This window comes from Heloderma suspectum, chromosome 7, assembly GCF_057233095.1.
Source record: "Heloderma suspectum isolate Gila_16-S chromosome 7, 16-S_ref, whole genome shotgun sequence".
Lineage (NCBI taxonomy): Eukaryota > Metazoa > Chordata > Lepidosauria > Squamata > Helodermatidae > Heloderma > Heloderma suspectum.
Window position 1 is genome coordinate 118,216,386 of NC_139464.1, and position 27,991 is coordinate 118,244,376.

Sequence of the window (27,991 nt, forward strand, 5' to 3'; positions counted from 1 at the left end):
CTAAAAACGTCGCTGTAATTACGAGCTGCCCTTGTGATCACAAGTAACGTTAGGCCTCTTGGCAGGGGAAATCCCTCTGACAGACTGCTGTTGCCTTACAGAGAAGGCAGAGATCTGATCCAGCAGGAAATCCATTGATACATCCCAGTATTGTTGATAGTAATGGCACTGCGGGGTTGCGGGCAGGAGCTTTTCCTGCCCTCGTTGGAAAGGCCAGGGACCAAACCTGGGTCGTTCTGCATGCAAAGCAGATACTCTACTATGGAGCCAAGGCCCCTGCCATCGAGGAGTGAGGATGAAACATGCATGCCTGTACCGGGCTTAAGCTGGACAGGATACTACGATGAAGCCAAAGTCCCAGAACTGGTAAACTTTCAGTAATGTCACTGAATAGCAAGACAGCGACAAAATGTACACTATCTCCTCAGCACATTATTATAGCTACTAATTATCCTCGACCGCAAAGCATCCACAATATGTTGCATCTAAACTTTAAGGTTGACAACTCTGATATGATCTCATTAGAGAGTATCGCGAAAAGGTAATTTCTGGCCGTGGGCTGCCTTCCGATCCGTACGGAAAGGCTTCCACACTGCCACAGATTCTAAATGCCTTCTAATTGTTCCCACAGGAAAACGCTCTATTTTATTTATTTATTTATTTTTTCATTTCATTTCCATTCTATACCACCCAACAGCCGAAACTCTCTGGGAGGATCACAAAATTAAAACCAAACGGCACACAATAAAACAATAAAAATATATAGAACATTAAAACCACAATATAACAATACAACCACAATAAAACCTAGCAGCAGTGCAGGAATTTAAAATACAGGTTTAAAACGGCAAAGCCAGAAGTCTAGAAAGCTAAAATGCTAAAATGTCTGGGAAAATGAAAAGGTCTTCACCTGGCGCTGAAAGGGATACAATGTAGGTGCCAGGCGAACCTCACTAGGGAGCTCGTTCCAGAGCCGGGGTGCTCTCAGCAGTCGCCATTGAAAAAGTCTGTGCCGTCACTCTTTGGTAGCACAGTTTCCTGCTTTTACCCCCACAGACCTGTTTCCTGATACCCAACAGAGGTGATACTAGTGAAGGCTGGTGGCTCCGATTTCAGCTGGGCTGTCATCCCATTCTGGGTTTTAGTCAGAACCAGTCAGAACTCTAAAAAGCTATCCAAAGTGCTGAACCCTATCAGCGCCTTGGATAGCTCTTTTAGAATTCTGGCTGGTTCTGACTGATGCCCAGAATCGAATTAAAACCCCACCAAAATCGGAGCCAGCAGTCTCCACTGCGTGATAACTTCTGCTGTGGTGAAAGATTCCTTGATCAGGCAGTTCCTTATTCCTACATTGCACACAGGGGGCTGAGGCTAAATGACAGTGGCTTGCCCCTTTATGGTAGGGGTGTACGAAACCCCACTTACCTGGCTCCGCTGGGGTCCACAGGTGGGGGGAAGCGATCCGTTCCTCCCCCCCGGGAATCCTGCCCGGCTGGCTCTGCTCCGCGGCCAGTCCGCAGAGCCACTGGCCGGGCCGATCCGCAACAGGGCCTCCACCCGCTGCCGGGCTGCTGCAGACGCAAATGGCGTCCTGCGTAGGGGACGCCATTTGCGTCCCTACGCTAGCCCGTGATAGGCTACGTAAATATTTACGTAGCCTATCACAGCTAAAGCAGGGAAGCAAATGGCGTAGGGGATGCCATTTGCATCCCTGCTTTAGCCATGATAGGCTATGTAAATATTTACGTAGCCTACCACGGCCAAGCGTAGGGACGCAAATGGCAGCCGCTACGACAGCTGCCATTTGTGGCTGCAGCAGCCCGGCACCGGCCAGAGCCGCCGCCACTGCTTCATTCACCGCCACCGCCGCTGGAGCCGCCACCAGGTAGGACCATCCCAGGGGGATTCTGCAGGGTGGCGGGGGGGATTGCTCCGTTCCTCCGCGGACTCCAGGGGGCCGGATTCTAAAGAATCCAGCCTCACTGCAGTCCGTGGCAGAATTCTCTGACATCCCTACTTTATGGCCTGGGCAGGAGCAGCTCTTCGTCCTGTTCAGGTCACTCAGCTGAACCCCCAAGGCACTGAATGACCTAGTGAGTTCGTGGCTTGCTTACGAAAGGTTTGAACTAGAGACTTCCTGGTTCACAACACGGTCTCTTGGTCACTGGCTCTCATATTGTACAATATGATTCAGGAATCCGCATGTTCTGAGATCTAAGGCTGCTCCGGGAATTTCAGGGTGGTCTTAGGAACATCAACCATGTTTTGCATAGCACCATCCAGTAAGACAACTGTTAACTATGGCTGTCATGAACACAGAAGCATGGGGCTTCATACTTGGTGCTGAATTCAGCATGCCAAGAATCACAGCTATTTGTTTGTTTGTTTTTAAAAGTTACTAGTCCTTAAGGCCACTGACCCATTCAGCCCAGAATTCTCTGATTGGCAGCAGCTCTCAGAGGAGGATAAGTTCTTTGCCACCACCCACGGCCAGCAGAAGGAGAACAGATTATGTGCAGAAGCAAATATATGATTACGTAATTTATACCAGGCTGCGTGGACCAGGTGGCACAAAAACCTGGGCTGCCTTGGTGGTGAGTCTTCATTTCCTAGCCCAGAGAGACCCACTGCCCTGTCAAAATTAAACTGGCCAGTGGATTTGGTGGAATTCTCCCCTCTATCCACATTCAAGTTTAGTGCAGGGAAACGTGCACCAGCCAGCATGGATGGCTGGACTGTTAATTAGTACTGAAGACAGCATGATGAATTATTCAGTGTCTAATTATGTATGTCATTATTAACAATGACATAATTAGCTATCCCTGGGAGCTTGGCAAGTGTACACGCATTCAATATTTATAAATATTTGTCACGCATCGAAAAACCTATAAACAGTAAAGGCAAATGCCACTACATAGCCCTTTTCATCATCTTATCTTCAAGCTGGAGTCAATGAGAGTCTCTTCCTTGACATTGTCAGCAAACACTAGATACAGCTGTCAATCATTCTGGTTGATGCAATCCGCTATAATACGATCAGCTTTGGCTGATTTCCCCATGGTTTCTTCCCACGGAAAGATGTGTTTGCTAGAGCCACATCGGAGATGGAGTATCATTTTGTGGCAAGGAAGAACTTCACTGTGCCCCCCCCCCACCCGCCGGGACTCTGTGATGCACATCGTCGTCATCATCAGCTGAACAAGTTTATATACCACTGAATATTAAAAGACCACAGTGATGTACAACTTTAATATCACAACAGTAAAAATACAAAATAAAAACAAATCACATAATGAGAGAGAGAGAGAGAAAGGTTTGAGGCCTACAGAGGTAAAGGCGGGGGGGAGGGAGGTCAGGCTTAGAGACCTGGAGTTTTCTGTTGGGAGGGGGTAGCCCTGAGAGGAGTCGTTTCCTTTCTCCGGTTAAGTGTCAGTTTCATTTCCCCAGTTAAGTTTCATTTCTTCAGGTTTGAAGCAGTACTTTCGGTTTTGAGGGAGGCCAGTATATAAAGAGAGGGAGAGAGCCAGTAAGAGTCAGAAAGACCAGGCTGCAGCCAGAGCAAGAGCAAAGAGACAGCCAGAGCCTGAAGTGAGAGCAGACTCTGAAGAGTGAGCAGGAAGAAGCAGCCTAGAAAAGTCTAAGGACAGCTAGGGGGAAGGGACTTGCAGTTTGCAACTCTTACTTTCTTTTAATGCCTTTTGTATCACTCAGCTCTATTGCATAAATACCTTTAGTTGTGACTTGCTCACTTTAAATCTTCTAGTAAACTGTTGTGGTTAAACCCTGTGTCTAGAGTGTCAGTCACCCCACATCTACAGCCTAAACCCCACATTACTGGGTAGGGGAAGTTGAAAAGAAGGAAGGTGGGACTCTTAAGGAGGCAAGAGATCCTTAAGGGGTTGCTCAGGGGGTCAAGGTCATAAGAGAAACCCCTAAACATGGTGTCCCTCCCCAGAGGACTCTGGCATGTGCATCTTTTGCTATGGTACTTAGGCCTCTTTGATTGGCTTTTCCTGGACACACAATTTTTCCCCGATCATGTGGTGATTTTCCAGCCTTTGCCTGTCATCCCCCCACCCTAGCCCCAATTCTAAAAGGTTGAAATGCCTCTCCTAAGACATTAAGCTACAATACGCTGGTGTTGGGGGGGGTGGCCCCACGCCTTTCATCTTTGTCCCCACCCAGCCTCCGAGAGCTTCTCTGAAATGGAATTCTGCCTCAGGCTGAAAGAGGTTCTTTACCCTACTGAAATTCTGTTTACAGTATATTGTGGTCTGATCGGGGCTTATCATTAAGAAAAACTAATAGAAATTCAAGGGTTTCTTGAATGTGTGAGATAACATTTTCCATTGAAGCTCACATCCAAGCAACATTTTATATGAACAATATTTCAATGTGAACATTATTTCAATTATATTTTTGTGTATTAGGCAAACCTGAACATGCTATTCAAAGGCATCCATTTGGTTTGGAAAATTTGGCAGCATTGCTTCCTCTATCTAATTGCTCATCTATTTACTAGTAAGACCCTTGTTGGAGATGCCCTTTCCCCAGAATCATTTAAATCTTGTTTACTGTGGTGGATCCCCATTTTAGCTAAATTATTTACACATCCATATTGGCCAATGACCTAGATGATGGGAGCTAAGCATAATCATCCCAATATCTAAAAAAAGCCTGCAAGGGGATCCCAAAATGTATGGACCAACCAGTTTTCTTGGTGTAAACCTAATATATATAGTTGGTTCCTAGTATCAGGTCCATTGGAAGATTGGGTTGAAGCACAGCAACTTATAAGAACAAGCTGGCTTCCAGGTTTGCGAGGGCCCTTGGGAAAGGCACCCTCAACAGTAGGGCTGTGCTTTGTGGCTCCCGAGGCGGGCCCGAGCCCCCAACCCGACTTGGTCCCGAACCCGAAGCCAGATTCGGATGGCCGAATCCCACTTCACCCCCCGATGCCCCCACACAAACCCCCAGCTCCTTACCTGAGTTTCCTCCTCCTCCGCCACCGCTATCGCCATCGCCAGCTCCTGAGCCCTGAATTCGCAGCAGCTCTTGTTGCAGGAAGCCGCCATTTTAAAAATGGCGACTCCCGGCAACAAGAGCCAGCGCGCGTCCAGGGGTCAGGAGCTGGCAGTGGTGACAGTGGTGGAGGCAACAGCAATGGAGTAGTTCCACAGCCCTACACAACAGTCCTGCTTCCTCAGTGAATCTACCTTTTCCCTGCTTTTGCTCCTCTCATCATCTTTCTCATTGTTGCTACCACTTGCATGCTCGACGGGCGGGGAGTCAAGGAACAAGTAGGAAGCATGCCTACCTTTGATGGCAGCCTTGCCTGGCACCACCTTTAACCCAATCTGCCATTGTTGTTACCCATTTTTATTGTTTGGATATGTCTTTCTCTCCCTTCACCTTCTCCACGCCCCCCATGTTTCTACTGAACAGGTAGAATATTTACGTAGGCTAAAACGGCGAATCAAAAAGGGACGCAAATATTGCCCACTACGTTATTTGCGTTCCCCTTTATTTTCGCCGTAATAGTCTACATAAATATTTACGTAGACTAAGACAGCGAAAAATAAGGAACGCAAATGGCGGCCACCATAGCCGCCACCATTTGTGTACGCGTTTTTTTTTTTATAACCCAGACGTGATAGGCTATGTAAATATTTACGTAGCCTATCACAGTTGAATACAGGGATGCAAAAGGCAGCGGCTATGGCAGCCGCCATTTGTGTCCCTGCTACACAGCGGCCGGATGTCTGGCTGCTGGCGGAGCTGGCTGGCGGCTCTGCGGAATCCCCATGGAGCGGATCCGGCCGGGCACGAGTCCGGGGGGAGGGATGGAGCACCTCTCCCCTCACCGCGAAGCAGATCCGCGAAACGGTAAGTAACTTCCGTACATCCCTACTTTTTGAACACGTTTAACAACTTGAAAAGGTATTCACTGTTTTCCTGCTTAAGCTTTAAAATATATTTTCAAAGATATTGAACTTTTACATAGCTTTTTAGATAGGAGAGATCTGGATTTGGACTAATGCTTTTCAACTTGTTCATGAAGATGGTGTGGTGTAGTGGCTAGAGTGTTGGACTGGAACCTGGGAAATCTGGGTTCTATGGCCATGAAGCTCACTGGGTGGTACTTGGCCATGAAGCTCACTGGGTGGCTTTGGGCCACTCACTGACCCTGAGCCTAACCTACCTCACAGGGTTGTTGTGAGGATGAAATGGAGAGGAGGATGCCGGAATCAATGCCCAGGCCCCACTAGGTGAGTTCGCCTGAGGGACCTTGTTTTTGGTGGTGGGTCGGGGAGACTTCGATAAGCGGAAGTCAGTCACAGGGGCCCTGGCAGCCACCTCAGAGTGCCCATAATGTTTATTTCTTTTGCAAACAGACAGGGCATTGGAAGCGTGATTGTCCTCTTGTGCCAAAAAGGGAAAAGTGAGTTTAAAGGATTAGCAAGTGCAGAAAGAGAAGAAAGTAGACAATGACGGTCCCAGAGAGATTTTCGCATGAACCCCAAAACCCCTTCCCCAACTCCCAAGAGTTGGAAACTGAAGTTAGAAGCCCCATTCTTCAAAATCAAGATCGGAGAAAATGAGTACTCTTGCTTAGTTGACACCAGTGCAAGTTATTCCATGTTAAACACCAAAGAACTTCCCCTCTTGGGACGCCGAGAGCAGGTGATGGGTATTGATGGGATCCCAGATTTATCAAGCCCTTAGTAAAGAAGTCATGGTGTCTGCAGGGCCCTTTAAAACAGGCCATGCTTTTAGACTAACGGGTCATAGTCCCGTAAATTTATTAGAGAGAGGTTTGTTAAGTAAATTTCGAGCTGAAATTTTGTGTATGATCCTAAGAACTTGTGGGTTTTGCTGCCATCACTTGATGGCTCTTACTGAAAGAGTGGAGCCAAAATGTCCCTCCCTCCCAAAAGCCCTTCAGGACATTCCTTTAACATAAAAGCCGCCCTGAGTAATTTGTCGCCCCTGACAAGGCAAAGATCTGGTTGCCCTATATCTCATCGTGTCTTGTTTCAAACTTGGGATTTACAAATACAAACAAACTGTGAAGTTCTACTTTCAAGCCCCGCAAATCACCCCGCTGCCTCCCGAAGAAGTCCAATGGCTGCGTAAAGAATGCAAGTATGAGGCGACCCCCATCTCCCTGCAGCGTCCTGAGTTTCGGCACTTTGGTTTTCTGGGCCAGGTTGAGCAAGAAAGGGGGGGACACGTTGTGAATCCCTGGCTAGCCTGTCTAGTGATAGATAGCCCCAAGAGTTTTTTCCTTCTCACTCAAGCCTCAGTTTCCTTAGTCCTTGTTTAAGCAGCGTTAAAAGTTCAATTGTAGTTTCCTTTGTTGTTAAGAGCCGTGCAGTTCAAAACTGCCCTGTAACTTTAAGCATATTTTCTGTAGAGGAGAGAAAGCCGTGTTATTAATTACGAAGAAAGGTAGGGCTATTTGCACCAAACCAGTGTATTCCTGGGCGCAGAAGCCATAAAAGAACTAAATAAGCTCCCCTCCCCCCCCCCCGAGACTACTTCCCCACCTGTAGAAAAAGGCATCCCAGATGTTGCTCAAAAACTGGCAGTCACCACCACACCTGAGCCAGTTCCTGGGAGTTGGGGTTCAAACACATATTTACGTTTATTAAGAGCTGTAGCTGCCAAAATCAACCACCCTTGTTACGTTTGTGCTCACGCCCCCACTCATAGCCCTGATAGAGTCCCTCTAGTTGGTATCCCAATGACCATTGTACAGTTGGCACAAGCACGACAATTAAACTTGACATCTCCTGGCATGAATGGTCAGACCAGACTGTCCTTAAGTGGTGGGGTTGTTGCCCCCTTTTGTGTTACGTACCCCCCCACACTACCCAGCTCAACGTACACCACCACAGCTGCAACATATCACTTCAGTTTAATGGGGAAAACTGGACTGCAGAAACCGGTTTTTCTACAGAAGTTGTGGTAGACGTGTTTGGCAGTTGGACAACTGTTTCTGGGATGATCTCTTCTCAATCATCCCAGAGTGCAGGACACGGAATAATGGGCTCAAGTTAAAGGAAGCCAGATTCCGGCTGAACATCAGGAAAAAATTCTTGACTGTTAGAGCAATACGACAATGGAACCAATTCCCTAGCGAGGTGGTGGGCTCTCCCACACTGGAGGCCTTCAAGACGAGGCTGGACAGCCATCTGTCGGGGATGCTCTGACTTGGATTCCTGCACTGAGCAGGGGGCTGGACTCGATGGCCTTGTAGGCCCCTTCCAACCCTACTATTCTATGATTCTATGATTCTCAGATTCTCATAACCTCTTTTATCCCTTTACACAGAATGACACCATTTCCACTTTAAGCTTGCCAGAGGGTGTTTGGTGGTTATGTGGACACGCAGCAGCCCTTGCACTCCCTTTTTTGAGCACTCCATGGCAATGTGCCAGGGCTTGTTGTGCCAGGTACGCGAATCGCCACAGACCTTCCCCAGGGCCACCAACACAATAAACACAGTCGGGCTGGGTTTGGTCATGACCTCATACCCACACATGGATTTGCAAAGAATTATGCTGACGTCTGTGCTCTATCTGAATCCCTCATTAATGTTCATTAATGTGTTGCACTTACCAAATCCCTCTCCGGTGAACTAGCCTGGTAGCCTTGTGAAACAGCCTAGCTCTGAACTACCTCCTAGCTTCGCAAGGAGGTGTGTGTGCTTTAATTGAGAATGAGTGTTGTACTCGAATAATGGACAGCCAGCCTGACATCTTGCACCACCTCAATAATATAAACAAGATCTCTAAAGATGTTTCACACATAAGTAAAGATACCTTTAGAGACTGGCTGAGTTTCCTGGCTCCCATCCAATGCTTGGGTAAGAAAACTAGCTCTTGCAATTATTGTTATACTTGCGTTAGTAATTGCCATCCCATGCTTTGTGCAATGTTGTATAGGCCTTATTTCTCCGTTATATCACTGTCAGTCAAACTGGAGAGGGTTCAGAGGAGGGCAACAAAGATGATTAGGGGACTGGAAACAAAGCCCTATGAAGACAGACTGAAAGAACTGGGCATGTTTAGCCTTGAGAAGACTGAGGGGAGATAGGATAGCTCTCTTCAAGTACCTGAAAGGTTGTCACAGAGAGGAAGGCCAGGATCTCTTCTCGATCATCCCGGAGTGCAGGACACGGAATAATGGGCTCGAGTTACAGGAAGCCAGATTCCAGCTGAACGTCAGAAGAAACTTCCTGACTGTTAGAGCAATACAACAATGGAACCAATTGCCTGGGGAGGTGGTGGGCTCTCCCACACTGGAGGCAGTCAAGACGAGGCTGGACAGCCATCTGTCAGGGATGCTCTGACTTGGATTCCTGCATTGAGCAGTGGGTTGGACTCGATGGTCTTGTAGGCCCCTTCCAACCCTACTATTCTATGATTCTATGATTCTATGAACTACAGGCCAGTATGCAGCCCTGCCTATGAATGAATTCCCCCATACTGAATTGTCCAGCTATCCAGCCCATCGCTTAAAACCTAAAGAATTCTATTCATGATCCAAAATTGTACTAAAGAGTACTATTTGGATCAAAGGGAGGCTTGTGGAAAGAATCCTTTAACTCACCCCTAATGTGTTATGTGTACCCCAGAATGGCAACACAGTCACCGTTGTTTTGGCACCACAGATTACAGCCTGTCAGCAGTTTCTCTGAGAATTGCTAGGGAGAATAGGTTCCTCCCCAGGGAATTGCTGATAAGAATTGTACTTGCTACAGCAGCTCGGTATCAAGAGTTGGAACATTTCCCCTACTCAGAGAAGGAACGTCCAGTCCAGCTTTGTTCCAGATAACAGACTGCATGAAAGCCTCCAAGGAAGTGTCTAATAGAGCATGGCTAGAGTTCTTCCCGATATGTGACGTATTTCCCTGTATAAAAGTCTGCCCCACGGAACATTCAGGGCTCTCTGCCCCTTTGCTGACCAGAGTGTCTGTGAGCCTCACAATAAACAACTGTTCTGATCCAGAAGTCTTACCCGTGTCTAGTGAGATCCATTGTCCGGCTAGACAACGAACAAGGAACGCGTTCCGCTCATACAACACTGATTACACAAACGTTATTTAGGGCAGTTAAAACAAAGAGGGATTGCAAAGGTTGTCACAGAGAGGAAGGCCAGGATCTCTTCTCGATCATGCAGGACACAGAATAATGGGCCCAAGTTACAGGAAGACAGATTCCGGCTGAACATCAGGAAAAACAACGATCCGGTGGATCAACAACAATCCAGTGGATCCACAGTTGCTCTTCAACATTTTTATTAATGACTTGAAGGAGGAGGTGCAGGGAGTGCTTATCAGATTTGCAGATGACACAAAATTGGGCAGGATAGCTAATACTTTGGAAGACAGAAACAAAATTCAAAGTGATCTGGATAGACTGGAGCACTGGGCAGAAAACAACAGAATGACATTTAATAGGGAAGGGATACACGCCAAGTTCTGCACCTAGGAAAAAAAAACCAAATGCACAGTTACAAGATGGGGGATACATGGCTCAACAACACTACAAGCGAGAAGGATCTTGGAATTGTTGTCGATCACAAGCTGAATATGAGCCAACAATGTGATGTGGCTGCAAAAAAGGCAAATGCTATTTTGGGTTGCATTAATAGAAGCATGGCTTCCAAATCCCGGGAAGTACTAGTTCCCCTCTACTCAGCACTGGTCAGGCCTCATCTGGAGTACTGTGTCCAGTTCTGGGCACCACACTTGAAGAAGGATACAGACAAACTGGAGAGGGTTCAGAGGAGGGCAACAAAGATGATCAGGGGACTGGAAACAAAGCCCTATGAGGAGAGACTGAAAGAACTGGGCATGTTTAGCCTTGAGAAGAGAAGATTGAGGAGAGATATGATAGCACTCTTCAAGTACTTGAAAGGTTGTCCCAGAGAGCAAGGCCAGGATCTCTTCTCGATCATCCCAGAGTGCAGGACATGGGATAATGGGCTCAAGTTATAGGAAGCCAGATTCCGGCTGAACATCAGGAAAAAATTCCTGGCTGTTAGAGCAATACGACAATGGAACCCATTACCTAGGGAGGTGGTGGGCTCTCCCACACTGGAGGTGTTCAAGACAAGGCTGGACAGCCATCTGTCAGGGATGTTCTGACTTGGAGTCCTGCACTGAGCAGGGGTTGGACTTGATGGCCTTGTAGGCCCCTTCCAATCCTACTATGATTCTATGAAAGAGCTCCAAAAGGATCACTCACTCCACAGTGGGAAAATGGACATCAAAATGGCAAATGCAGTTCTATGTAAGCTAGTGTAAAGTGATGCACATGGTGGGGGGGGGATCCCAACTTCACTTATGCGCTCATGACTGACCAAGACAGATCTTGGGCTTATGGTTGACAGTTTGATGACAATGTCAACCACGTATGCAGCTGTTGTGGGGAAAGGGCACATTCTATGTATTCCAAGACATAATTAGGAAAGGAATTGACTTGGCTGAGGGGGTGGGAAAATGTTGCAAGGCACTGATGTTTCAACACACTCTTAAAGTCCCTCTCCCCCGATCCATGACTTTCTGGTTCAAGTCAGGCAGATGCTGTGTAAGGACATGTCACATGTTCTCAGGGCAATTTCTGCATATTCAAACGAAAAGAAAGGTGCAAACTTCCCAGTTACACAGGATTCTTTGTACAATAGAATCAGAAGTATGCCATATCATGCACTCAGAAATTTTCATTAACTTTTATCACAGAAGCTTCCATACTGCCAGTCACTTTTTCAAAACCACTTCTGAGTGAGAGATATAGAATGAAATTGTATGCAAGCCTATTTATTTATTGCATTTTATTCTGCCTTTTAGCTCAGAAGTCTCCCATTACAACTTACAAGATAGGAAATAAGAAAGCCCCTGTCCACAGGCGAACGTTCTAAAAGACATAACACAAAAGGAAAGGGGATTGGGAGGGAGGAGGAAACACAGAGCCATGATGGAGAAGCCATGTGGCGTAGCTGTTCCTCATTACACATTGCACGGTGCATACAAGAACACAGTGCAAAAGGAGGATCATCACATCAAACATGCTATAAAGGCTTTGGACAAGTCAAGCTTAAAACCCAGCAAATCACATGCACGTTGAACCCAAATAAACAGCAAGTGAAGACAATTCCTGCTTGCAGTCTAAACAAACAAACATGACACATAAGGAAAAAAGAATTGCAAGGGATGAGGGGAAAGAAATAGGATGCAATCCGAGGCGCGTTTAGGCAGAAATAAGTCCTACAACTCCCAGCATACCCCAGCCAGCCTTTCAGCAGGAATGGTGCTGCTTCTCCCTCTCATCTCCCTCAGCACAGCTGGAGTGGAATTTTTAGAACGCCTTTAAAGGTAGAACTTACAGGATAAAGAAACAATACGAAAGTATACAAACGGACATTTTTTTAAAAAAATAAACATTTTATTTTTAAAACAGATTACCTTTTTCAACAAGAAAATGGAGCTGATTCTGAAGTAAATGTGTTCAGCATCAGGACAGCAGAAGCAAGCTCCATTTTATTTCTGCAGTCATAGTTGTGATAGACCTTAAGTGAGTTTAAAGTGTAAAACTACACATGCTCGGAGTACTATTATTTTTTACTAGGGGTTGGCAAACAATTCCACAACATGGACTGGTGAGGCAAGAGCGTGAACTTGTTCCTGTATTCCAAAGGTTTTTTTGTGTGATTCTGAGAATATGTGTTATGTTTATTATTATCATCACCGTTGATGTTATGGTTTGGGGTGTTTTTGTGTGTGAAAAGTGCAGTGTGTGAAAAGAGCCAGCGTGGTTTAGTGGTTTGGGTGCTGGAGTGGGAGCTGGGAGATCCGGGTTCTAGTCCCCACTCAGCCATGGAAGCTCACTGGGTGACTTTGGGCCAGTCACAGCCCAACCTACCTCACAGGGTTGTTGTTGTGAGGATAAAATGGAGAGGAGGAGGGTTATGTACGCCGCTTTGAGTTACTTGGAGAAAAAACAGCAGGATATAAATGCAAGCAAGCAATAAATAAATAAATGGGGGGAGGGTTTGCAAAGGGTTCCTGCTGGCTTCCAAGCGATATAATCATCCTTACCATCATTACGTACAAAGGGATGCCTATGCTTTCTCCTGAGCAGTCCAGTCCTTACTTCTTACAAGTTATTCATAATCTGGAATTGTGTTCTGTGTTGCTTCTGGGTAGGCCTGCTCTGGTGGATGCTTTGCGATGGATTTTTGGATCCTTTTAGAACAAAAGCATGGATGTTGGGAGGCTTTCAGAACTTATGTTCCTTTTCTACGTGGCTCTGAGAGTATCACATCTTATTTTAATTATTATCATTATCATTGTTATTATGGCTGTGTGGATTCTTTGCTCCCATTCATCATCTTAAAGTTACCTGATTCTCTGTGAAAATGGAGTCATTGCTGAACCAGGAGAATGTGGGTGCAAAGGAGTACTTTTATGCGATCCCTACCCACCTCCACCCTTTTGCATGTTTTGTGCCTCAGTTTTCTCCTTCTGTGGTATGGGTTGGGGATGCAAGGACTATTCCTCATCCACTGATCCCCTTGGCTCCCCCTGACGTGAGTTCTTGCCTATGCCTCTGCTGACCTGCCCTCTGTCCCACCATTCAGACTGGCCACTGGCCTCCACTGCATGATCGTGGTGTGTAAAATTATGCATGGCTAGAGAAAGTGGATAGGGAAACATTTTTATCCCTTTCTCGTAATACTAGAACCCAGGGTCATCCCGTGAAGCTGACTGGTGGGAGATTCAGGGCAGGTAAAGGGAAGTACTCCTTCACACAGCACATAGTCAAACGCTGGAATTCGCTGTACTCAAGATGTAGTGATGGCTACTGATCTGGAATGGATGGCTTTAAAGGGGCATTGGACAAATTCATGGAGGATAAGGTTATCAAGAGCTATGAGCCATGAAGGCTATATAGCTATCTCCAGTATCAGAAGCAGTAGGCCTATATACACCAGTTGCTGGGGAACATGGTCGGGAGGGTGCTGTTGCACTCATGTCCTGCTTGTGAGTTCTTCGTGGTTGGCCACCTTGTGAACAGAATGGCCTTGTGAACCCTTGGTCTTATCCAGCATGGCTCTTCTGATATTCATATTAGAGATAGGATGTCAATGTTCAGAAGCACTGTACCTCTGATTGCAAAGACGCACAGAGAGAAAAACAGAGACAGACGTATAGAGCGGGGGAAGGTGTACACACACACCTTGGGGTACACACCTCCATGCACCCACACTTTTCCTGGGTCTTTCTGTCCCAAATCCAGATTGGGAGGATGGAGTGCCTGGGACCAGCAAAGATGCTCCACATTGTCCTGGTCCTGTATTGCCTTATGAAGCATCTGAGCCTTACTGCATTGCTAGAGGAATCCTACTGTGAGGTGATTCACACCTTCATTCTGTGAGTCGACCAATGTCTTTACTGGGTGAGTTTATAGTGAGAGATGGGTGTCTCCTTTAACGTAGCTGGGCTGAGAGCAGTACTACTGATAACAGCGGTGTGTGGTACATGTAGCTGTATTTCCTAGCAACAGTATGACTGATGCTGCTGCCCATAATGGTGAGATATGTCAAAGCAGGTTAGTTTGGGGGTGGCGGTAGGGGAAATCGTTTCAAAGACTATAAGGAGCCACCAAGAAAAAGTGGAACTTGATGTGGGTGGGGAACATAATGATTTTGAGCAGAAATCGATCGCTACATTTATTAAATTGAAGTATGTTTGTAGAGCAGTGCCTTCTCCCTGCTAAAAGGTACTCACAGAGACTTACAAAGAATATGAAGTTAAATAATTGAACTCACAAACCTGAACCCATACATCTTTTCTGGGGTGGAGTGATATTGGGAAGATGCTGTCTGAAACCAATAAGTAGTGTGCTGAAAGAGGGTGTTTAAGACTTCCACTAATCACTTGTTTTAATCTACAACACCATACCACCACATTGTTTTATCTTCACCAAGCGTCTCAAGATCCAAAGCAACCATGGGTAGGTCCTGCAGTATGCGTGCTAGTGAAAATCTCAATATGGTAGAGAATGAATATTTTCCTTTTTAGACTCCAAACCTATTCTGTCACAGCCAAACATCTCACATCAGAAAGCAACCGCCCAAATTTTGCAGCATTCCTGCTGCTGGAAATCTCGGTGTGGTCTGGAATGATTTTTTTGTCTCATTCCTGTTGGTGCGACAGAAAAACCGGAATAAAAAACCTGAATTACAATGTAATAGAGGCTGACCTTGTAGTAACACATGAACATAATATAAGGATGGCGAGGGGTGCAAGAAGAAGGCTGCCTCTCACAGTTCAACCCATCCTGCAAGCTGCTGGTGTAAGCAACAAACACGCGTGGGTCACCTCACGGTGGGATTCCTGTAGCGATACTTGCCAGCAAGCAAGCAAGCCATGGCATCTACTGCTTCTCCTTCCAACCACAACCGTTGTCTGGGCCGGAACAAGAAGCAGGTTACCGAGCAGGTTGAAATGATGAAGATGAGGGGCAAATCCAAACAGCTCTTGTCTGCGCCCCCACCTCCCGGAGAGTAAGTCCTCAGCTGGTGCTCAACCATGCCTAGCCTCGATGCCAGCCTGGAAGGGGAAATGAATGGAATATTCTCAAAGAGGACCTGGCTGGCTGGCTGGCTGACACCCTGAACAGGAATACCCCACAGGAACACCCCACATTTCGTTGCGGGTTCCACTCGTCAGCTACAACATTTCATTCACTTTTGTCTTTGCCTTCCAAAATCGAACTCTACATTCTAAAGATACAGTGACTTCCATTGCATTTCACCATTTTCCCTGTAGCCGTTCAAGATATACTGGTAGACAAGAACATTTCCTCAGGAACTGCTGAATCGCCTCTTCCCCTTGATCTTCACAGTCCCAATTTATTAGATTATAAAAGCCTCACAGCATAACAAATATTTCCTCATATGTGTCCCATATGGCAAGCAGGTGCACATAATTTACAATTCTTCAACTGGCTGCTTGCAAAAGCTTATATTTAGAGCTCTATAAATTACATGTGGCCAAATAACACAGCATGTCCTCCTTCTCCGAAGAATACAACACACATGTTCATCAAGATAATTTGCCATTACCCAACATCCATCAGTTCAAATCTTATTGCACTGATGGAAGTATAGTCCTATTAAAAACATGTGTTTACTCGGGATTCTCTGAACTGTTCTTGTCTACCAGCTGCTTTTGTTTTCTTGTCTTACAAAAACATGCAACTCTAAAAGAACTGTCCTTACAATAGCCTTACGCTGCATATATCCTTCTAATCCAAGGGTCAATTCCTGACCTCCAAAGGTTAAGAGGATAAGCTACCTGGCAGGAAAGAGTCTTGGAGCGAGCACTAGAGTGTGGCCAAGTGTGATATCACCAAATACACTTCAATGTCATCCTTGGTATGATTGCTGGAGCATCGCCTCAGCCACTCCACTGCTGTTTATGAGAGAAACTGGAAGGCCCTGCCCTAGGGCGGCTCTGAAGCGTCTTTCAGTCCATACCTTGGTTTTCATATGCAGCCTATGTAGGGTTGTCAGAAGAATCCATCTGGGGCGTAAAGTTCTCCAAGCTTTTAGCAGCTCAGCTGCCCCCGCCCTGCCCAACTTCGACTTGCTTACCCGCAAGCTGTCCTAACTCGATGTAGATCAAGTCAGGCCAGCTCACAGATTTTGCAGCTGTAATATGCTTAATTTGCACGAATTGCCATTTTACAGAAATTGCAGGCATGATTTGCACGAATTAGGCACATTACGGCTGCAATTTATGCAAATTACAGCCAAAATTTGCGCTCGTTACATACATTGCAGCCACAATTCGTGTAAATGTCACTTTAAGAAAAAAAATCCAAGAAAAGTTCCCAGATTCCAGGAAAAAGCCTGCAGCTTGACTCACAAATGCAAGCCGAGCCAGGGGGTCTGGGGAAATCCGGCAGGCTTACAAAATGCTGGATTTCCCTGTGACTATGCTGCTCTTCCGATCCAAGCCTGTTGTTCCTTCTTTATGTTCTGAATAGTTTACATGTATCCTGATAATAATATTTTGAAATAATATTTCTCACACATTCTTAGACATAGAACAACATGATCGCCCACCTTCTCTCAGATGGTAAGATACGGAACATCCCAAATTGAAAATATTTGTTCAAGTGGCTCTCAAAGCCTCTCCCACCTCAAGCAAGCTTCAGAAGTATGCTAATCTTTATTAAAACATTCCACAGAAGCCCAGCCTGTTTTATAAAGAACTTTCTCCTAAATAAATTCACCTTTCTGGGATAGAAGATTTAATCCTACTTGCCAGTCCTTCCTTCCATTGTTCTGGGAACATTTTATCCTTCCGTTTGCTATTCCACATTTTCCTTGGTGTATCAGTACCCCAATGTTTTTGTTCTTTCAAAAATATATACTGGTAAATATTTTTTTGTTAATTTGGGAAGGTAAGCTGTTTCCTGCAGCCACTTTAATATGCATAGGATTTGTGCAAATGTATCTCAAATATTTTGGCCACCTAATGCAAAGAGAAAACTCCCTGGAAAAGACCCTGATGCTGGGAAAGATTGAAGGCAAAAGCAGAAGGGGACAGCAGAGGATGAGATGGCTAGATAGCATCACCGATGCAATGAATATGGACTTGAGCACACTTCGGGAAAGAGCGCAGGACAGGAAGGCCTGGCGTGCTATGGTCCATGGGGTCACGAAGAGTCGGACATGATTTAATGACTGAACAACAACAATCTGAACCAAACAACTTTTTTAGCAGCACAGTCTTATTCAGAAATAGGCCTTACTTCACTATTAAGTGTGTTTAGGGTCTCTGTCTAACTGACTATACTGGTGATTCATACTTGGTCATTTGTACAGTGGTATTGTCAGGAACAATCTTCAAATGGGCATTTGTGCAGTGTAGAAACAGGCAACTAAACTGATCAAGGGGCTGGAGCAACTCCCCTATGAGGAAAGAGTACAACATCTGGGATTGTTTAGCCTAGAAAAAAAAAAAAGACAAGTAAGGGACATGATAGACGTGTACAAAATTATGCATGGTGTGGGGAAAGTGGATAGGAAGACACTTTTCTCCCTCTCTCGTAATACTAGAACCCGCAGTCATCCCATGAAGCTGATTGGTGGGAGATTCAGGACAGATAAAAGAGAGTATTTCTTCAGATAGCGCATCATTAACCTATGGAATTCGCTACCACAAGATGTAGTGATGGCCACCCATTTGGACGGCTTTAAAAGGGGATTGGACAAATTCTTGGAGAAGGCTATCAATGGCTACTAGTCCTGATGGCTCTGTGCTACTTCCAGGATCAGAGGCAATGAGCCTACGTACAGCAGTTGCTGGGGAACATGGGCAGGCGGGTGCTGTTGCACTCACGTCCTGCTTGTGGCTTTCTCGTTGACAGCTGGTTGGCCACTGTGTGAACAGAATGCTAGTCTGGATGGACCCTCAGTCTGATCAGCATGACTCTTCTTATGTCCTTCCAAATGGTCATTGCAATATATTGGCATAGATTTCACCAAGTTGAATAGCTCTTCCCCCTATTCATAATCTGTACCGTCATTTGCATAAAATTCTGAAAGTTCTCTGAAAACTCTGTGTTTCTGAAAGGCCATAGGGATGCTTTGAGGGAGCTGGATTCTGCTATGTTGCCTGCAGGCACTGGTACCCACAGAGCTGGTTCCAGTGGTGTAGTGGTGGTGGGTCACACTGGGGCATCGCTCCGGCTCTTTTTTAAAGCCAGACCCAGCTGGGTTGCGGTCTGCTAGGGAAGGAGGAGAGAGCAGAGGGAGTAGGCCTCTTGGTTGCCTCTCGTCTACTGCACAGAACCGGCCAGGCAAAGGGAGTGAGCGAGAGAGGGAGACGCCTGAGGGAGCTCTGCAGCCTCCTCTCCCCCCACCCATTATCCTCCTCCGCTCTTGGCTTTTCCACCCGTCCCTGCTCCGTGCCTGCATGCCTGGCACTGCCCTCATTCTCCTGCAACACCGGCCACCCACTTAGGACTGCTGCTGCTGGCCACGGCAGCAGTGGGGGGGGGGGCACTGCCACCATTATTTACTTATGGGGCATGCAGGTGGCTGGTTTGCGCCAGTTTTTAGGATTTATCACACAATCCTAGGCATGTTTACTCAGAAGTCAGTCCCACTAGGTTCAGTTGCCAACTGGGCTTTCTCCCAGGTAAGTGTGTGTAGGACTGCAGCCTTAACGGCCTTCCCAAGATCTCTGGAAATTGAATTCGAAATAAAGACCCATCGGATTGCGCTGTTAATTCTTGAACGTTAATTTCTACAGTAAGCAGAACTGCCAAATGCAGCCTGCTCTGTCAGCTACACTTTTTGGCACAATGTTGGCATGTCCCTGGGCAAACAAACCCTGGTGGAGGGGAGGGAAACAGAGAAAAATCAGTTTGGGGGAGAGGAGAAAGGAGGAAGGTGTGGGGGGTGTATGTGGTTCAATCCAGCTGGGTGTGTGGATGTTTCTGTTGCAGGATGGGAGAGAAATAATGAAGGAGCTTAGGGAAGGCTAATGGGTAATGTTGGGGCACTAAGGGAGTGTGCAAAGGGGCTGTTTCAATGAGAAGGGATCTGTCCATGAGGGCTGAGTTGAGAGGGTGAAGCTTCCGTAGAGTATCATGTTTTGGAAACCTCAAATGTTTGTGAGTGAGTGAGTCTGTGAAAAAGATTAACTCCCCTGCATTTTTTCTCAGACGTCCAATGGAAATACCCCTGTCTTCCTCTCAGCTGCACTGTTTTTGGATCCTGGTTGAAGGCTGTATTTCTTACCAGGTTGTACAAACTTAGAAGGGGCATGGCTGTGAGGGGGCGTGGCTGTGACTGTCACGAAAGGACCCCACACTTCTGGATTTGCCACTACACTACTGGCTGGTTCCAAGTGTTGGGCGGTCCTTAGGCAAGATGCCCTCAGTGGACTCCTGCCTGAGAAGTTCCACCTCCTTCTTGCTTCTGTCTCTGCTGCCGATTCAATTCCTTCTCTGTCTGGACCCAGTCTGTGCAACTGATTGGAGAAAGGGCACACAGCAAAGGAAGGATGCTCTTCAGTCTTCTCACGCTGGCCAATGTTTGCATGCTTGGAGTGGGCAGGTGAACAAGCAGTGACACGGAGGAAGAAACGAAGGAGCAGCAGAAGCAAGGCCAGGATGCCCCAAGGGTTGCCCAACACTTGGAACCAGCCAGTAGTGCTGCGGCCTCCAGCAGGAACTCAGGAATCCCTGCCTCTGACACCAGCCTTGCTCTTCTTGTGTGTTTATGTAAATTTGGTCTTGCATATCTGTAGGAAATTCCTTGGCCAGGTTGTGTAGTTCCTTCTGGCATGCCTCTGTGGGGCCTGAGGATAGGGGCTAGTAAAACTTGGGCCAGACCTACACCTTTTGTCATATCATTACAATCCCATCATGGTAACACTGCATCCCTCTTGTGCATTTATACCTACTAGGACACACAAGGGCATTTGTTGCAGTGTATTGGATAATGTGGGATAGAAAGCAGGAAATAACACTGCAAAAGTGATATATCGAATGCGTAATGTGCCCCAACAGTTATCAGCGCACTTCAATACCTCTATTAAGCAGCAGTGTAGATCTAGCCTTGGTGTTGGAGAGTTGCCTCTCAGACTCTCCTGCACGTAGTCCAACTTGCTCAATGGCGTTTACTCCCAGGTACACATGCATAAGATTGCAGCCTGCGCTATACAATTATGTATGACTTTTAGCCCATTAATCAATCAATTAATCAAATCTGCGTCATTTGCATGTGAAGGGGAAAACAATAGTTCCAAAGGGGAAAGAAAATATGCTTTGTTTTTGGATGATGCATATACGTTTCAACAGGCATCTCCTTAGAAGGGACATTGCCTCCTGCGTGCAAAAGGGGGAATACTGCTTTTGGGGCTGCAATCCTATACACACTTACCTGAGAGCAAGCCCCATTGAAAATAATGGGACTTACTTGTGAGTATACATATCTAGGTTTGCACTGTAAGATGGTGTTTGCCACCTGCACTTTTTATAAGTATTTGCATTAAAATGCTTTTAAATGATTAATTGCCTAAACATTGCCACCTTGCTTTAATTATATATTCTCTTCTTCTACTGTAACAGCAGCCTCTAAACAGCCCACTTATGGTTCATCTAGAAATGTGACAGAGGAAGTGGAATGGACAATTGTAGTGATGTGACATTTGACATATTAACCTGTAGGCTAAGAGTTTGTTTGCTTTATTACCTGATTCCAAGTATTTTTACTGATGTAAAGTGTTGAAAAGTCTACCTTTGATTACTCTGATCAGTGTCCACAGATTTTCTACAACAGAATCTGTTCCATATATATCCCCATGCCTCATTCATTTGGTGCTCCAATTACATTAGGTGTTTGTCTCCCTCTTTGTTTTTAAAAGCCATATAGGCAATAATTTTCCCTCTCACAAAAGCTTTAGGACTGTTCCACACATATCCCCAGAAAATGGCAATAGGCCTTTGAGTTCCAAAAGCTTCTGCATATCTGGCCTCAGTTCCAGCAAACGTTCATCTTTCAAGACTGATGTTACATTCTCCATCTCGGTTTTCTTTTTTCCCCAAAGCTCCAGTTTCACATTTTATGCACTGAGTACACAAATGATGAGAAAGGATTCAAGTCTAAAGCGAGTCTTTTGTGCTGCAGGCAGAAAGGTGAATTATTTTTCGAGGGAGCGTGTTCTCCTAATATCTCGTATTCCCAGGTCTTCTACATAGGATTGATGAGTTTCTTGATCTCATATTAAAAGTGGCTCTCCATATTAATCACATCTTTTAAAAATGTATGAAACAAGTTTGGACAGTCTATATTTGTTCTTTACATGGACGATAAAATTAATCTCTGCCTTGCAGTTATAATTTTGAGTATCAAGTATCTTCCATCCATGTCTCTTCTTTCCTCTAAAATATTGATGGTATGGGTTTTTTATGAAACAAAATGGCTACTCTGCTAGTTTTGTGTAAATCGCCAGCATGATTAGCAGTCACTTATCTTTCTCCAAGTGCTATGCCTCCTGAGATTAAACATTCATCTTGTATTCTTCAGTTGTGTATTTGTTACACATTGGTGTAACTGGTGCCTCTTTACAAGGCACATTCGTTCTTCCCACGTTCCAGCAAGCTCAATATGACTCGCGGACAGCCATTCCCATTCTTCTGAAGCAGGGAGCCATTCTTTTTAATTTTACAAACAAATGAGCTCAAGTAGCATAACTATGCGTGGTGTGAAGCACATAAAGTACCCTGAGTTAGTCACCTGAGGAATAAATACTTAGGCCAGTATCTGAAATGACATGACTACTGGAATTTTAAACTTTTTTTCTTTAAGCCGCTACCCACCCGTCCCGTACAATAAATTGCTTCTTCAGGTCATCTTGGTTTCAAAAGTGGCGTGCAGCGTGGCATAGAGGGGAGGCTGCTGTTCAAGGAATACAGCCCCAAAGCACCCCTGTTTTGTGCACATGGAAATCATTGCATGGATCTTTCGATCCCAGACTGCGTGTGAAGCAAATAATGATGCCAAGGTTTTTAGTGATTTCCCCTCCTTCCTTCCTCACTGTTTTAAAAAGAAATAACTTCATTTCCCCCCCCCTTTTTTTCTTTGAACATGCAAAAAGTGAAGAGTATAACACCTTTCATACAATAACCTTGCAAACAGTGAACACACTTGCGGAGGGTGTGGGCATGTGTACTAGTTTCCACATGGACATGCAGTCAGGGACCATGCTTTTTGTGGAGTGGGGGTCTACCTCACATACAGCACCCACACACACAGGGACCATGCAGATGGTCTAGTCAACACACACAGATCAGGGGCATGACTTGCCACCACAAGCCTGTTGCATCCCTATATGCATTAACTGTACACGTAGTGATGGCATGAACGGTGCTTAGACATTCATCTATCCAGTCATTAAGCTCTTCTATGGCTCATTTATGTCAATGAGAGAGAGCTAAGCATGTACTTAATTCTCCCACTAAAACAGATGGAATTTAGAACAGCTATACGGGCTACACAGCACATGCAATCGCCGCATGTACAAGAGTTTCCCCGCAGCAGACATATATATGTGCAGATGTACCTTTGAACACCCATAACCATGTGTCTGGGACCCTGGCTCACTCACTGCTTTTCAAACTTAGAGACCCCTTTCCTCATTGACTTGTCTATACGGCTCGGGTCCAGGTTATCTGAAAGACCGTATTCTCCCCTGTGAGCCTACCCATGCCCTGAGATCTTCAGGGGAAGCCCTTCTCACTGTCCCGCCACAGGCACACCTGGTGGGAACGCGGGAGAGGGCCTTCTCGGTGGCTGCTCCAAGGCTCTGGAACTCCCTTCCCAGGAAGGCGAGAGTGGCGCCCTCCTTCATATGCTTTCATAGGCATGTAAAAACTTTTTTGTTCCAGCAGGCCTTTGGGGATAATTAGGACCTGTGAAAATATGACAGATGGATACTATTTCTCTTGTTGTCTGTTAATGTTTTGATATTTCTACAATTTGAATATCGATGATTTAATTATATTTTTAACTTTTGTACACTTGTATTTCTATTTATAGGTTTTAATTGTGCAAGTTTTAATGTTGTGAAGCCGCCTTGAATCCCAGTATTGGGGAAAAGGCAGGATATAAATATAATAATAGGAGGAGGTAGAGTCTACTCAGGGATACCTTCCTCTTCATATCTGCCATGAGCTCCTGCATGCTGCCATGGATTCTGGGGCATGTTGAAGGCCACCCACACAGTCAGGACAGGACTTTAGGGCAGAAATCCAGGGCCCCACTGAGCAGAATGAGAAGGAGGTCCTGGAAGTGGTGCAGGGCTGGCTTACCACATTTTGCTGTAAGTCATGGTAATAGACAGTACCATTTTAGTCCTACCCTGTAATAAACTTCTGTAGGAATGTACTGATAAAACAAAATTCATCGCCTGGAATGAAAGAAAGCAGGTAGCCGTTATGAGCAGGTTGGCATAAGTCTGTGGAAGCCATTTTCCAAAATGACTGCCGTCATCCCCCTGCAGCATCTATTATCCTTGTACGTTGTCAATACACAAACAAGCAATGCTGTTAAGTGTCCGTCTTTGTGTATCAAAAGAATTGGAGCTCGCTGAAAGTCCTATGTTGTGTATTTGATTGCAATGCCCGTACAAGGGCAATACTTCTGCCCTACTCAAGTGTACGGCCCTGTTCGCACATAACGGTTGCAAATCATGGATGAATTAACCCATAATTTGCCATGGCATGTGCCCGGCGCATACCGCCACCATTTTGAATATGCAACCTCTGATTGGCCCAAGTAAGGTTGTTCTGTGACATCTAAACCTGGACATTATGAGTTAATCATGGCTTAAACAACCCAAACCTAACCTAACTACTCATTTTTAACCCTCCAATCAGAGGCTGCATATTTACAAGAGACAGTGGCATGCATACGGCATGCACTGTGGCAAATTGTGGATTAATTAACCCAAGATTTGTTGCTGTTACATGAGAATCAGGTCTAAATCTCAAGTATTAGTGCCTTCTCCAAAATGCTGAAGAAATATTTTTGGGTTAGCCTTCATTAGGAGGAGGAAGAGGGAGAGGAGGAGGAGGAATATACTTTATAAACAAATACTTTACATTCCTTAAGAAGTACTAAACAACCCAATACGTTTTGGCTGAAAACAGCCTACCTTACAGCGCACTCCTATACATGTGTACTCAAAATTAAGTGATGGACTCAATGAGGCTTTCTCAAAAGTAAATGAGTGTGGGTTGCAGCCTTAGGGATTGTTGTTCAGTCGTTCAGTCGTGTCCGACTCTTCGTGACCCCATGGACCATAGCACACCAGGCCTTCCTGTCCTCCGCTCTCTCCCGGAGCATGCTCAAGTTCATATTCATTGCATCGGTGATGCTATCTAGCCATCTCATCCTCTGCCATTCCCTTCTCCTTTTGCCTCCAATCTTTCCTAGCATCAAGGTCTTTTCCAGGGAGTTTTCCCTTCACGTTAGGTGGCCAAAATATTTGAGCTTCAGCTTCAGTATCTGTCCTTCCAATGAGCAGTCAGGGTGGATTTCCTTTAGGACTGACTGATTTGTAGGGATGTACGAAACTCACTTACCTTTGCTCCGTCCCTCTCCCCGGAATCCTCGACACGGGGGGAGGCGATCCGGTCCTCCCCCCCGGAATCTTGCCCGGCCAGCTCCACTCCGTGGCGGCTCCGTGGGGCAGCTGGCCAGGGCCGTCTGCAGCCGGACGTCTGGCCACGGACAGGCTGCTGCAGATGGAAATGGCGGTCGCCATAGCGGCCGCCATTTGTGTCCTTCCAGGCTGCCGTGATAGGCTACGTAAGTATTTACGTAGCCTATCATGGCAAGCAAAAAAAAAAAAAAAAACACGTACGCAAATGGCGGCAGCTACAGCGGCCGCCATTTGCGTTCCCTATTTTTCACTGTTTTAGCAAAAGTTATTACAGCGGGGAAAAAAGGAACACAAAGAGCACCCACTACGCTATTTGTGTTCCCTTTTTTTTTTGCCGTAATAGCTTATGTATTTATGTAGGCTAAAACAGCGAAAAAAGCGAATGCAAATGGCTGCCGCCGTAGCCTCCGCCATTTGCGTATGCTGTGGGGTTTTTTTGTGTTTTTTTGCCTGCTGTGATAGGCTACGTAAATACTTACGTAGCCTATCATGGCAAACAGCAGATGCAAATGGCGGCTGCGGCAGCTGGTCGAAAGACCAGCCGCCTCCGGAGACGCCGCCGCCGCCGGAACATCCGCCCCAGGTAAGCTTTGCCCTGGGGGAATCCGCGGGGGGCAGGGGGTGGGAGGTCGTTCCGCCATGGGTTTCGTGGGGCCGAATGCCAGTGCATTCGGCCTCACTGAAATCCGTGGCGGAATTCTCTGCCATTCCTACTGATTTGACCTCCTTGCAGTCCAGGGGACTCGGAAGAGTCTTCTTCAGCACCACAGTTCAAAAGCATCAATTCTTTGGCGCTTAGCCTTCCTTATAGTCCAGCTCTCACCACCATACCTTACTACTGGGAAAACCATAGCTTTGATTATATGAACCTTTGTCGGCAAGGTGATGTCTCTGCTCTTACTATGCTGTCTAGGTTTGCCATAGCTTTCCTCCCAAGGAGCAAGCATCTTTAATTTCATGGCTACAGTCACCGTCTGCGGTGATCGTGGAGTCCAAGAAAATAAAATCTGTCACAGCTTCCATTTCTTCCCCTTCTATATGCCAGGAAGTGATGATGCCAGACCTTCTAACCTTTTCGAAACTGAGACACTCCTCTCAAAGCAAGATCTCTTTACAAAATCTCTGAAGCTGCATAGGAGTGGCTCTGTTACATTCAATGGTCACTAATTCCAGGAGATTAGATGGAAAGCGTCTCTGATTTTCACATTCTTTGATGGAGTTTTCAGTGTGACAGTGGGGCCATATGGCCAGCCCCAACCCATTTGTCTCGACAGAGTGAAAATGAGCTTCATGAAGGGCTTTGCTGTGAGTGTGGCAGCAGGCGCACTCTTTGACACATGTTCTTGCCTTGGGGTGGGCATGAGAGGGCGAGAACTTATGAGGAGCATCAGCAAAACCATGATGCAGAGTGGTGGAACACTGGAGACACTCTCGGCAATTGGCATGGGATGCTGTTGCCAACTTGGAATGTTATTGGTTTTTTCACCATGAAGACTAATGCCCTGCTAGCTGAGATCCTGCTATGTAAAAATTCACATACACACACCAAAAATGAAACCAAAGAGGAAGTCAATCTGCTGTATATCTCAATGTGTCAGGGGTGTTTCTGAGCACAGGGAGTGGGAGAGTAGTTCAGATTCTGAAGAAGAACCGCCAGACATGGGGGAGGGATTTTCCCAGGCTGGTCCAGACATGACCAGGCAGGCTCCTCAGGTTTCAAAGGTTCAGCTGGCAGAGGATGAGGGTCCCTCTTCACCCCCGCCCCCCGTGAGAGACAGCGAACAGGGGGAGGCGGGGTTTGGGGAGTCTGATTTAATAGATGACAGGTGCAGACACAGAGCAAAGAGAGAGAAGGCCGGGGCAGAACTTAAGACTGTCTGCCCGATTGGCCTTGCATGAAAAGCTGTGCTTAGAAGCCTCACAAGAGAGAGAGATACCTCCCCCCCTTAAGTTAGGCTAGCGAGACCACCTTCCTCTTCAGGCAGGCAACTTCCGTAACTACCTTCATCCCCTGAAGGCATTTCCTTGTAGACTGAGAGTCAATGAGAATTTGCATCTGTATGACCCTGTGGAGTAATGGATTAAAAGCTGTAGACTGAAGCCTCTCATCTGGGTTTGTTTCGGTGTTTGAAGTTAAGTGGGGGCAAAAGGAATCCTGACACAATGGGAGTCCAATCCTGCCACACACTTTCAAACACGTCTTCAGACTTGATGAGGTGTCTCCTTGTTAGCAGCCTAAGTTCTAGACAAACAATGATGCATCTTGGAAGTGGAGATGTCCTTGTGGATCAGTAATCCAGTATCTCTCATGTTTTCAGGTCTCATAACAGAATATGTTTAACTGGTTCCGTAGTGAAGCCATCACAGTTAATTAAAATGGTGGCTGGCAATAGATCAAATCTTAAAACATCTGCAAATGATTCTCCTTTTGCTGTTGCGCTGTCAATGATTTTCTGAACACTTGACACGTTCTTCACGTCTATTTTGCTTGAAGTTTGCTTAGCAGGTTCATTGAGTGATGGAATATATGAAGTGAACGTGGGCAATTTCACGTTCTTGATGGGGGGAGCAATCCTATGGCTGCTGGACACTGGCTAGACGGCCATAGGAGATGTTGTTTTCTGGGAACCAACCTCCCCCCACTTCCATGCTGCCTCAGAGGCAGCGTGAAGAGCCCCATCCTCCGCACTTGCAAGAGGAGTGTACAGCGGCTGGGAAGGGGCGTGG

The 27,991-nt window shown here is 46.1% G+C and overlaps 2 protein-coding genes across 2 annotated transcripts in view; one reads left to right on the top strand and one right to left on the bottom strand.

Annotated features, from left to right (window-relative positions):
- Positions 1-27,991, bottom strand: part of A4GALT (alpha 1,4-galactosyltransferase (P1PK blood group)) — a 90,955-nt gene that overhangs the window by 47,200 nt on the left and 15,764 nt on the right. The window lies entirely within an intron of this gene.
- On the top strand, positions 163-27,957 carry LOC146340236 (uncharacterized). Its single transcript, XM_084811914.1, has 2 exons — positions 163-366; positions 26,438-27,957. Exons 1-2 carry the CDS (start codon positions 163-165, stop codon positions 26,753-26,755), a joined length of 522 nt encoding a protein of 173 aa, XP_084668040.1. The 3' UTR covers positions 26,756-27,957.

Coding starts and splice junctions, on each gene's coding strand:
- LOC146340236 (XM_084811914.1), top strand. CDS start 163: ATGGCACTGCGGGGTTGCGGGCAGGAGCTTTTCCTGCCCTCGTTGGAA. Junction 367..26,437: donor AAGCCAAAGTCCCAGAACTG/GTAAACTTTCAG, acceptor CACTAATTCCAG/GAGATTAGATGGAAAGCGTC.